Genomic DNA, 12495 nt, shown 5'->3' on the forward strand with positions numbered 1-12495 from the left:
CCTGAAATTTTCCGAAGGGACAAACACGAAAAATGTTCTTGTTTCGTTCAATCAGTACAGTTCTCACCTGAAAATACAATACAAATACATGACATCACTTCTGAATTTTTATTCTCAAGTACGAGACTTTTTATACTTTTGTAACCTATCCATTTTCAATATGGAGACTAGAATGCAAAAAAAAAAAAAAAAAGCGAACGATCATTCGTCGAATAATCTTATTGTGTGTACCAGGCTTAAAGGGGTTGTAAAGGTTTGTTTTTTATTTTCTAAATAGGTTCCTTTAACCTGCCTAACGGTATTCCCGAGTGTGGCTCGGGGTGAGATTTTTGTGCTACGATCGGTAACCCCGAGCCACACTCGGGTTTGCCTCGCTGGATGCAGAAAGAGGTGACTTACCTTTTCCCTGCGATCCAGCAATGTATTTCCACAGTTCACGGCGGCTGGTTGTTCCGCCTGATGCACTGTGTTCCCCTGATTCCCTTCCCTGCGAGCGTCGCGACGCAGGGGTCGGAACGGCGCCAAATTCAAACAATGAAAAGTAAAAACACAATAAAACACCCTGATACAATTGGATTACAATTTAAAATATTATACAGTGACCTTTGATTGCCCCCCAGTGCTTTCTCCAGTGCCCTTGTCTGCAGATTTACTGTACTTGTGTCTGTAAACTGCACAGCGACCATGGCATCAAAAAAGCGTGCCTCTACCTCAAAATCGCTATGCGACCTGCTGGAAAACAGCGTCAGCCATACAGAATTGCTTGCAGAGGAGTTGAGTGACAGCGACGCGTGGGAAAGTTTGTCATCAGACGCAGAAAGTAATTTGAGGGATGATCCTGCGACTGTGCCCAGCGATGTGCGGACTTGGTGCGCAATTGATTGCGGTACGGAGCACGTAGCACCATCAAGATTTTCCTTTACAGGAGCAACGGGGATCAAAGTGGATGTTGAGGATGACAATCCCTTGGAATACCTCCAACTTTTTTTGACGGATGAAGTGATCGCCAAAATTGTTTTGGAGACGAATCGCTACCAGGAACAACAAGCTGCTACCCATCAGCGATTTTCAAGGCACAGAAAATGGGAACCTGTAACCAGCGACGACATCTGGAAGTTTCTTGGCCTTATAATTTTACAGGGAGTGGTGGGGAAACCCCTGAAAAAATGGTATTGGACAACCAACAAATTATTGGCCACACCCTTTTTTGGAACCGTCATGTCAGAGTACAGATTTTCACTGATCATGAAGTATTTGCACTTTGAAAATAATGAGGACTTTGATGAGGGTTCTCATCCAGCTCCAAAGCTGAAAACATTTTTACCAGATTATTTTGCAGAATTTCCAGCGGACCTATATTCCTGAGAGAGATATTACCATCGATGAAAGTCTCATGGCCTACAAAGGTAGACTCAGCTGGATACAGTTCATCGCATCAAAGCGCGCTCGCTTTGGCATAAAATCATTTATGCTGTGTGAATCCAGCTCTGGGTACATCTGGAACTCAGTCCTGTACACCGGGAATTATATTATAATTTATGATTTTGTGTTTCAAACTTTATCATAGTCTACTAGACTCTTGTTTGGACCGATTTAGGTGAGTTATTCCTAAGAATTAGAGGCCTGCAATCTAAAACTCCAAATTTCCATGCAAAATAATGGTACCGCTTTCAGCACCTAAAATCTGAAAGAATCATACCGCCAGGGAGGTTAAGCTAGTGCATTGTTGGTTCACTTACCTTTTCCTTCGATTTCCCTTCTAAATGTTTTTTTTCTTTGTCTGAATTTCTCACTTCCTGTTTCTCCTCAGTAATCTTTCCACCATCATCTGAGCCGTTCTGGCTGGGGGTTAGTCAGCGGCCTCGCACCCTCCCTTGGGACTACATCCCTGCGGGAAGACACTGTGAACACAGCAGGGATGTAGTCCCAAGGGAAGGGGCGAGGCCGCTGACTAACCCCCCAGCCAGAACGGCTCAAATGATGGTGGAAAGCTTATTGAGGAGAAACAGGAAGTGAGAAATTCAGACAAAGAAAAAAAACATTTAGAAGGAAAATCGAAGGAAAAGGTAAGTGAACCAACAATGCACTTGCTTAAAGGAACCTATTTAGAAAATCAAAAACAAACCTTTACAACCCATTTAAGGTTCTGGCTGTGCAGTCTAGCAGCAGTGCCTCACCGCAAAAGTGTCTGCCTATAAATCCTGCTTTAAAATGTGCAGTGACTCATATCACATTGTGTAAATAAATACAATACATGTCTGGGAAGCTGCGATGCATTATTCATCATGTGCAGGTTCCCCTATATGTTGTGCAGTACGGTTACACTTATGTAACCATGATATATTTACTTGTCTGCACAATCTATTTCTGTCACTGGGGTGAGATTGCAGCTATGTGAAATCCCCAGAGGATGGTATTTCACATGGGATGTGAGAGATTTATTTAGTAGTTCAGTGTTAACGCTGCTGCTGCTGCTTGGTCTCTGAAATCTACTATCATCTACTACCAAAAGGGTTGATTTACTAAAACTGGAGAATGAAAAATCTGGTGCAGCTGTGCATGGTAGCCAACCAGCTTCTAAATTTAGCTTGTTCAATTAAAGTGGTTCTAAAGGAAGACGTTTTTTTACCTTAATGCATTCTAGGCATTTAGAGAAAAAACTCTTGGTGTGCAGTAGCTCCCCAACAGCCCCCCCCCCCCCCCAATACTTACCTGAGCCCATCTCTGTCCAGCAATGTTGCAAGAGAGACTCGGCTGTCTCTCCCTCCTTATTGACTATGACAGCAGCAGAGTTCCATTGGCTCCCGCTGCTGTCAATCAAAGTCAGTGAGCCAATGAGGAGAGAAAGGGGGCAGGGCCTAGCCGCGACTCCTTGTCTGAATGGACAGGGCGAGCTGCCGCTCAACTTGGGCACCCCCATTAAAAGCTGCTTGCTGTGGGGGCACTCGGCAGGAGGGAGGGGTTAGGAGCACCAAAGAGGGACCCAAGAAGAGGAGGATCTGGGCTGCTCTGTGCGTAACCAACTGCACAGAGGAGGTAAGTATGACATGTTTATTATGTTTAAACACAAAAAACAAGACTTTAGTATCACTTTAAGCTGATTGGTTTCTGTGCGCAGCTGCACCAAATTTTGCACTCTTCAGATTTAGTAAATTGACTCCTATGTGTCCGATTCATTCACACGTCTGTATAGCAAATAGAGGCCTTATTTGATCAGGCCAAGATCAGGCACACTAGAAACGTCATTTAAAATGATCGTGTGTTTTCGGCTTCTGAAAAACAACAAAAAAAAATCGAACATGCTGCATTTTTTCACGACACTTTTTAAAATGTCGTTTTTCGTGTTGTTAAAAATTATCGTGTGTGGGCAAAATCAACATTTTAAACCCGCGCATGCCCAGAAGCAAGTTATGAGACGGAAGCGCTCGTTCTGGTAAAACTACCATTCATAATGGAGTAAAGCGCATTCATCACGCTGTAGCAGACAGAAAAGCGCGAATCCTCTTTTACCAACAAGGAATCAGCTAAAGCAGCCCAAAGGCGAATAGAACTTCCCCTTTAGAGTGCCGTCGTCACCGCGCTTTGTTCATCATTTTTCAAAAAAGATGGTGTGTGGGCAACGTCGTTTTTAATGATGAAGTTGGAAAAACATCGTTTTTTGGACATGCTGAAAAACGTTGTTTTTTTTTCATGCCGAAAAACGATCTTGTGTACGCGGCATTATCCTTTATCAGGCAGTCATCTTCTTCCCTCCTCTAAACTGATAAACGATGAAATCTGATTGCTATGACACTCAATCTATCATTGTATTATAAAATATAATCTGAATGTGGTTAGAAATTAGGATGGCGTACTAAGCCTCCTGACTGAGGGCTTGTCCAGTGTTGGGACCATTTTACACTGTACACACCCTGGAATTATTTGCATGCATTATTGGAGCAGTCAAGTGCACGGCTTTGTTATGTGATTAACTTAGCTGGTGGTTGTTTAGTGCCACCTGCTGGCCAATTGTAATATTATTTATATAGACTTCACGGTTTTGCTATTCGGAGAACCTGTTTTGGAAGACTACGAAACATTTACAACCTATGTCAATGCTTTTAAGATAACATGTAATGCCATGCACCTATTGGGATGGTGCAGCAAGCAGCACCAAAACAGACAAAACAAGTTCAAAATGAATTACACAATCTCCCTTAGGTTTTGTTCAGTTGAGCTTCATTAACCCGCACAGATCAAAGCAGGCTCAGTATTAACGGAACATAGAAAACATGGCACCGACATGAATTGCAGTTACATCGTTGTCCATCAAGTCCAACCTGTGTGTGAGCTTTTATGTTAATAATACATTGTATGTTATAGTCGTTAAGGTGCCCATCTAATAGTTTTTTTTAATGATCGATGCTCCCCGCTGAAACCACTGCTTGTGGAAGAGAATTCCACATCCTTACTGCTTGTACCACCACTCGGCAGTGTGTTGCATAATAATGCTGGCATTCTTCTATTTCGCATTACACTTCACTCCAAGTCAGCACATATTACCACGCCGCAGATAGGAGAAATGTCATTTTGTGACATTTCAATAAAGATAAAAAAAACAGTTAAGAGTGCACCAACACACAGCACTACGCCTCACTGCCCGTACACAATGGACACTAGCAAGCACGCCAAGAAGCCCTATTTTAGCACATGGGCTGGTGTGCCCTTATGGAGACCTCACATTGCATATGCAGATTGTAATATACATGTTGTCTCTTGCTGCAGATTATTAGATTAAGCACTGCAAAGATTAACTGCTCATTTAGGGGAGAGTAAAAAGCATTTAAAGCGTAGTTCCACCCTAAAGTGGAACTTCCACTCTTCTGATTCCTCCCCCCCCCTCCAGTGCCACAATTGGCACCTTTTGGGAGGAGAGGGAGTAAAGGATACCTGTATTTGACAGGTATCCTTTCCCACTTCCGGGAGTCCAGCGGCCCGTGACGTCACCGCGGGGCTCCGTCCTCATCCTCCCCCTGCCACCAGGCCAATAGGAGAGAGGAGCGGGGCCTCGCGCATGCGCAATAGGGTTCCCGGCATGAAGCCTGAAAGGCTACACTGCCGGGGTACCCTTACCCGCAATGGCGGCGGCAGTACCCGACAGCTGATGGAAACATCAGCTGCGGTGCCAACATCGCTGGACACCAAAACAGGTAAGTGTCCATTTATTAAAAGCCAGCAGCTGCAGTATGTGTAGCTGCTGGCTTTTAATATTTTTTTCCCCTCGAAACACCACTTTAACTTACCTGATCCTCCACTCCCCTGGCAGATGGCACTCCTCCATGCTCCAGCACTGGACTGTCCCTCAATATCATCATAGGCCCTGCATTGGTCTTGATGATGGACAGACCTTAGACCGCTGGAGCATGGCAGAGATGCTTCAGGGACCAGTCAAGCAGCGTGGAGGTTTGGGGAAGTGGATCTCCTTTTCTATGTTCCCAAGGCCTAAATAAGCAGTAACCTCTTGCAATGCGAGTGCAGCCCTACTACAAGGGAGAATTTGTACATTTCCCAGAGTTGGGCTTTACCTAATCTTAAGGTGTAAAAGAGTTCTTGAGGGGGTAGCTTTGCAGCAAATTTAAATAGGAATTGTATTAATTTTTTAAAGTTTTATAAAGAGACTTTTTTTGGCAACATTTGTTGAGTATTTCTGACAGCCAAGTCCCACTGCTTTTCCCTTGTTCTGTTCAACAAAGCATTCTAAACTGTTGGAGGATTGTGCCAATGTGAGGCCTCATATTGAATGTGCTTGCAAATGGACCTCCATTTATCCTGTTAACTGCCATGAGAGAGCGCCCATTCAATTGATGCATAATCTTGCATTCCAACAGAAATAGCTGAATAATGAGCTTCTCTTCACATTCCACAGAAGCCGACTCTCTGCCTGGGAGATGCAGGCTTATTACAGATCTCGCTGGCTGTTTAATAATTCATTTTATGGGAATGGTTTACAGTTTACCTTAAAAGAGAATGTCACTTAAGAGCGTTATGACAGCTTGTGTGTGTGTGTGAGCATGCTCATAACAGAAGCTTTTTGTATATTGCAGTTGCCGCATATGCCTCACATTAGCGAATGCCTAATGAAGAGAAGCCTAAAGCCTACTGATCTAAGAGACATGACGATTGGACAGCTACAGGTGATTGTGAACGACCTTCACTCTCAAATTGAAAGTAAGTCTTGTTTTATCCTTTGTAGGTATTGGCTTAATCAGAGTACTGTTACAAGGCAAAGTATCCATATTGCTAATATATAATAATGGGTTTTTAAATCAGTGAGGTCTCTCATCAAAATCGTTAAGAAGTTCTCCGACTTTACAAAAATGTATTTCCCAAATTATAAGAAAATTGCAAAAGACCTGTTTTGAATATCCCAAAACAACTGAACATCTTCATTCTCATAAGCACTTTGGTCCGTACAGCGTAAAAAACGGCATCCAGGAGGCACAGGTGGTGTGTACAGCCTGATGCCAGCAGCCTGTCAAAATGGTTGACAGGCTGAAATACATGGCAGCTGTGTGCACAACTCGCATATAGGGATGTAAGGCCCAAATGCAAAAGTCCTCTTGGGTCCCTGTACATAAGTATTGCTTAGATGTGCGCACAGCCAGCACATATCAGCCTGACCTTGATTTTGACAGACTGTTGGCAGCAGGCTGAATGTACCACCTGTGCCTCCCCTGCACCAAAATACTCCATTTTTTCTGCTGTATGGGCCAAAGTACCCAGATGTTGCTGAGCTAATGCAAGACAAATAATCTTTAACGGTCATTTCACCAAAAGCAAACTTCAGTCCGAGAATTATGTAATTTATAGGTCCACGTTGGATTAAAATTTTTACTAACAGAGGTTTTCCTAATGTTTGATAAGTCTTTAAAGCCAACCATACATATAACAAATCTCAGCCAGTTTAGCAGGGGGCTGGCCAAGATTCGATCCATCTTTGGGTAGGCTTGTTGTACTAAATTTAATCCATCGACACAACCAGCCTGTGGGATTTTTTGCATGCAATCATTGCCAACGGTTATAGCAACTGGCACAGATTATTGTGTTCTGCCAGCAGGAAAGGCTCCCCGCTGGCAGAACACAATAGTGCTGCGGGAGGGATTCCCCCATTAACACTGTCTGTGTTTATGGGGAATCGAGCGTCTTTACAATTTTCTTTGTTTTCACCACGTGTGGAAAGAAAGAATATTGTATAATCTGTGGTCTGTTTTAGTGATGTGACTGAGCCCTCCTTACTGGTCTTAAAGGGTAACTCCACTTTTCTGGGGAACAAAATAGTAAATAAGAAAAATTATAACATACCATACACAATTTCAACACAAGTCATATTGTGATTGAATGTTATTAAAAATTACCTTTCTTTTTCAAACTGCAGTAAAATGCATTGCAAAATGGCTACCTTGAGGTGTTCTGTACAAAGATGGTATACAGAACACCCCTGAAAATGTCATTTCCTGCTTGTGTGATTGGCTCACTGATTTTCCCAGAAGTCTGCACTAAGATACAAGTCAGATTTTTAGCATGCCCTGCATGTGCAGCAGCTGATTGATAATTATAAAATCACCCCCATTCACATTCACTCTGCTCAACATGGACACAAACAAACAGCTATTCTTTCGGAATGACAAAAGGTAGGAATCTGCAACAAACTTTGTTAAAATCCTTGTAATGTACATAGATCACCCAGAGGGGAACGATCTCAACAAAGTGGAGTTACATAGTTACATAGTAGGTGAGTTTAAAAAAAGACACAAGTCCAACCCTATGTGTGTGATTATATGTCAGTATATCCCTGTTGTGATTATATATCAGTTTATCCATGTTGTGGTCGTTCAGGTGCTTATCGAATCTTTTTTTTAAACTATTGATGCCCCCCGCTGAGACCACCGCATGTGGAAGGGAATTCCACATCCTTGCCGCACTTACAGTAAAGAACCCTCTACGTAGTTTATGGTTATACCTCTTTTCTTTTAATTTTTCTAACAAGTGAGTGGCCATGTGCAGGCCCGGATTTACTCCCTTTGCTGCCCCAAGGCCAGGTCCTTCAATGCCGCCCCCCCCCCCCCTCGGGAAAAAAATGAAAGTCCCCCAACCCGACAGGTGAAAAGAAAGAAATCCTAAAAAAATGAGAACTAATGTAATCATCACATCTAAGAATAGCTGCAATATAATAAATGTTTTGGGCTTTAAGCAGATTGTACAATCAGATTCTGTGCGGTGATCATTAAACTATCCCCATATCTCATTGATAAAAAAAAAAACCTTGGCAAGTTGTAGTGAGCAGACATGTCCTGGGCAGAGGCACAGATACAGATATCACACACCTTACAGGGCAGAGCCCCCCCCCTCACTAATATAACACCCCAATACATGGGGAGGGTGTCTGAATTCTGCTTGGACACTGCCAGGTGATGAGCATCTCCAGGAGGACCCCCCTCCCCTTTTATCTCCTATGTGTGGGGAGGATTATACAATCACTGATGACAGGGATCAGGGGGTGTCATCTCCATGCTGGGTCACTGAACTCCCAGAATCACCGGGACACCCCCACACCAACACTGACAATACAGACAGCCTGACATCCCCCGGGACATGTGATCACTCCGATCCCCGGTACCTGGGGCGCTCCGCTGTCCATGGCTCTGAGCGGAAGTTGATGCCTGGTTGCCAGGATACAGGTATACACTCACAGTTACACGTGCACAGGAGAGTTGGGAGCGGTTGTCATTGTGACCAGGTGGAGTGGGGGGCGGAGCCAGCACGTGTGTGTTGTCTATGCGGGGGCGCCAAGGAGAGCCTCCTACTGACATCTATAGCGGTGTGAGCGTGTGATCAGAGGGGGATTCTCCCTCTCCTCCCCTCTCTCACTCCTCCCTTGTAACTTACCCAACTCCCCTTCTCTGCCATCCATCGGGGTGGGGAATCAGAATAAGGAAGACGGAGCATGGGAGTGAAGACAAGTCTCACCGATGGCGGCTCCTCCGATCTGCCTGGCAGAATAGAGCTGTGTTTCCTCCCTCTTCTCCCATTGCCATTGCCTGGAGTTGTTCTTTTTCTTTTCCCCGTGCTGCCCCTGCACCCACTGCCGTCCCGAGGCCTGGCCTCGGTGGCCTTGTCAGGAATCCGGGCCTGGCCATGTGTCTTGTTAAACTCCCTTCCGCAAAAAAGTTTTATCCCTATTGTGGGGTCACCAGTACGGTATTTGTAAATTTAAATCATATCCCCTCTCAAACGTCTCTTCTCCAGAGAGAATAAGTTCAGTGCTCGCAACCTTTCCTCATAACTAATGTCCTCCAGTCCCTTTATTAGCTTTGTTGCCCTTCTTTGTACTCGCTTCATTTAGAATGGAAGCACCGGCGTTGAGGGGGGGGGGGGAGCGGAGCTCCGGGCGTTGCGTCGCTGGACAGTGGAGCAGGTAAGTATATGTTTATTAAAAGCCAGCAGCTATGCTTTTTGTAGCTGCTGACTTTTAATAAACTTCAAAAAAGGCTGGAACTCTGCTTTAAAGAATTTCTTGGGACTTTTTTTGCTCTCCTCCGCTATGTGTCTTTCGTGTTCTATCTTAGCCACCCTAATTGCACCCTTACATTTGTTGTTGCATTTTTTATAAAATCTGAATGCTGATAATGACCCCTTAACCTTGTATTTTTTTAAGGCCTTTTACTTTGCTTTTATATGCATTTTTGAATGAATGAATGAAAACTTATGTAGCGCAGCACATGCGAACTTAATCGCCTCTGGGCGCTTGTTGTTCCTGTCTCCTTTGGTCTCCTTTTACATTGGAGTTAAGCTATCTAGGACTTTTGTTCGCTCTTTTAAATTTATTACCGAGTGGGATGCATTGGCTAATGCCCTTATTTAATATGCTCTTAAAGCAAACCCATCTCTCCTCCATGTTCTTTATTCATAAGATTTTATCCCAATTCATGCCTTCTAGCAAGGTTCATAGTTTAGAAAGACACTTGTGAAATTCATGTTTCCTATTTGTGTGATTTATACTGAAGCCAATTGACCTGTGATCGCTGTTTCCTAAATTGCCCCATATTTCCACATCCGTGATCAGGCCTGTATTGTTGGTAATCAGAAGATCTAGTAATGCTTTATTTCTAGTTGGTGTGTCTACCATCTGAACCATGAAATTGTCCTGAGAGACATTTAGTAACTGGTGAGCCTTAGATGAGTGCGTGGTTCCCTCCGCCCAGTCTATGTCTGGATAATTAAAATCCCCCATTGTGATGACACTTCCCATCCTTGCTGCTAATCCCAATTGTGATAGGAGATCCACCTTTGCCTCCTCCCTCAGGTTAGGGGGGGGGTCTATAAAATACTGCCAGTATTATTTTCCCCTTAGCTTCATCCCTTTGGATCTCTACCCATAAGAATTCCACCTCCTCCCTAGCTCCCTTAGTGATGTCATCTCTCACATTCACTTGTACATTATTCTTGCTATATAGACATACCCCTCCCCCTTTTTTATCCCCTCTATCCCTGCAATAAAGGATATACCCTTGAATGGTTGCCAGTCAATCATGAGAGCTGTTGAACCAGGTCTCTGAAATTCCCACAAAATCCAAATCCACCTCCTACAACGGTATCTCTAGTTCACCCATCTTGTCCGCCAGGCTCCTGGCATTGGTGAACATGCCACGTAGTTTAGACCGGTCGCATACTATCATTTTATTGGGTGTTTCGAGCTTGCAACTAAGACTTGTTACTATACTTAGCTTGGGTTTATGTGCTTTAGTCAACCTACCACCAATGCCCCCAATATTACTCTTTGGAATATGTTCCGCACTGACTATCTATACCTCTGGACCTCCCCCCCCCCCCTTTGCCTAGTTTAAAAACCCCTCTAACTTTTTGGCCATCTGTACTTCGAGCTGATCTTCACCCTCCTCATTTAGGTGCAGTTCGTCCCTTCTGTAGTACTGGTGACTGACTAAAAAGTAGGCCCAGTCCTCCAGGAACCCAAACCCTCCTTACTACACCAGCTCCTCAGCCACTTGTTTACTTCCCTAATCTCCCTCTGCCTTTCTGGTGTGGCTTGAGGTACCGGTAGTATTCCTAAGAATACTACCTTGGAGGTCCCTTTCCTCAATTTAGCTCCCAAGTCTCTAGTTTCCTCTTTAAATAAACCCAACATTTATCATATCCAAACTACATAGATTAAATAATAGATAAAACACCCTTAGAATGTTTCCCACGCCATTCCCTTTAAACTATGCTGCTTTCAACGACAGTATGTCAGAATTTTTTTTTCTTCTGGGAATTTTTTTCTAATGCCTCGTACACACAACCAGTTTTCCCATATGGAAAACTGCCATTACAGCTTTTTGCTAGGAAAACTGTCCGTGTGTATGCTCCATGGCAGTTTTACCGACAGGAAAACCGCAGGAAAAATGAGAACATGTTCTCTTTTTTCCTGCCGCGATTCCCGGCTGTCTTTTTCCCGGCAGTTTCCCTATGGGAAACACTACGGTGGAGCATACACACAGCCGGCATTCTCGGCCAAAGCTCTCATCGCAGTTTTCCCGACGGTAAAACCTCTGGAGTGTACACAGGGAAAGTGACTGAGCAGGTTCTCGGTTTCCCCCCTCGGGATTTTTACCGCCGGGAATGCCGATTGTGTGTACGGGGGATTTTTTGGAAATTCTGTCATGATGTGGTCATCCTACACAAGATTTTGTTCTAACGAAAATACATTTAGATTGTTTTTCATTTGTAGAAAGTCTGTTATTCTGATTACTTGAATCCCTTCTGTTTTGGAGCAGAGGTACATCAATGCTGTGTTTTGTTTTACTGGCATAACAAGTAAATCCATTGACTGAGCATGATGTGATTCAGCAGGACCCCATCTCACATCTATACAATAGACCTTTTGTACAGATGGCAGAGCATCATTTGGATGACATTGAGATACTGTAGATTATGGATCACCATATAAAATACTGATTGATTGTTTATGAAAAAAATAGTAAAGATAGAATAAATATTTCATTTTGTATGGTATGGCTGATTTGTTTTGGCCTTTATAGCAGTGTGTACCATTTAAAGGGGTTGCAAAGGTTCGTTTTTTATTTTCTAAATAGGTTCCTTTAAGCTAGTGTATTGTTGGTTCACTTACCTTTTCCTTCAATTTCCCTTCTAAATGTTTTTTTTTCTTTGTTTTCTTTGTCTGAATTTCTCACTTCCTGTTCCTCCCCAGTAAGCTGTTTAGTAAGCTGTTCTGACTGACTTTCCACCGCTCGGATGATGGGGGTAAGCTTACTGAGGAGAAACAGGAAGTGAGAAATTCAGACAAAGAAAAAAAAACATTTAAAAGGGAAATCGAAGGAAAAGGTAAGTGAGCCAACAATGCACTAGCTTAAAGGAACCTATTTAGAAAATAAAAAACAAACCTTTACAACCCCTTTAACCATTTCAGCCCTGGAAGGTTATACCCACTTCCCGACCAGG

General features: G+C 43.5%; 1 protein-coding gene across 6 annotated transcripts in view; it reads left to right on the plus strand.

The window, feature by feature from the left end:
* The window catches only part of LOC120936705 (schwannomin-interacting protein 1), a 541245-nt gene that overhangs the window by 516879 nt on the left and 11871 nt on the right, over window positions 1-12495 (plus strand). For all 6 annotated transcript variants that reach the window (XM_040349262.1, XM_040349263.1, XM_040349265.1 and 3 more), the window contains one exon: window positions 6084-6207. In XM_040349262.1, coding sequence (XP_040205196.1) covers window positions 6084-6207 — 124 coding nt within the window. The remainder of the gene's footprint in view (window positions 1-6083; window positions 6208-12495) is intronic.

The sequence above is a fragment of the Rana temporaria genome, chromosome 4 (genome assembly GCF_905171775.1).
Source record: "Rana temporaria chromosome 4, aRanTem1.1, whole genome shotgun sequence".
NCBI lineage: Eukaryota > Metazoa > Chordata > Amphibia > Anura > Ranidae > Rana > Rana temporaria.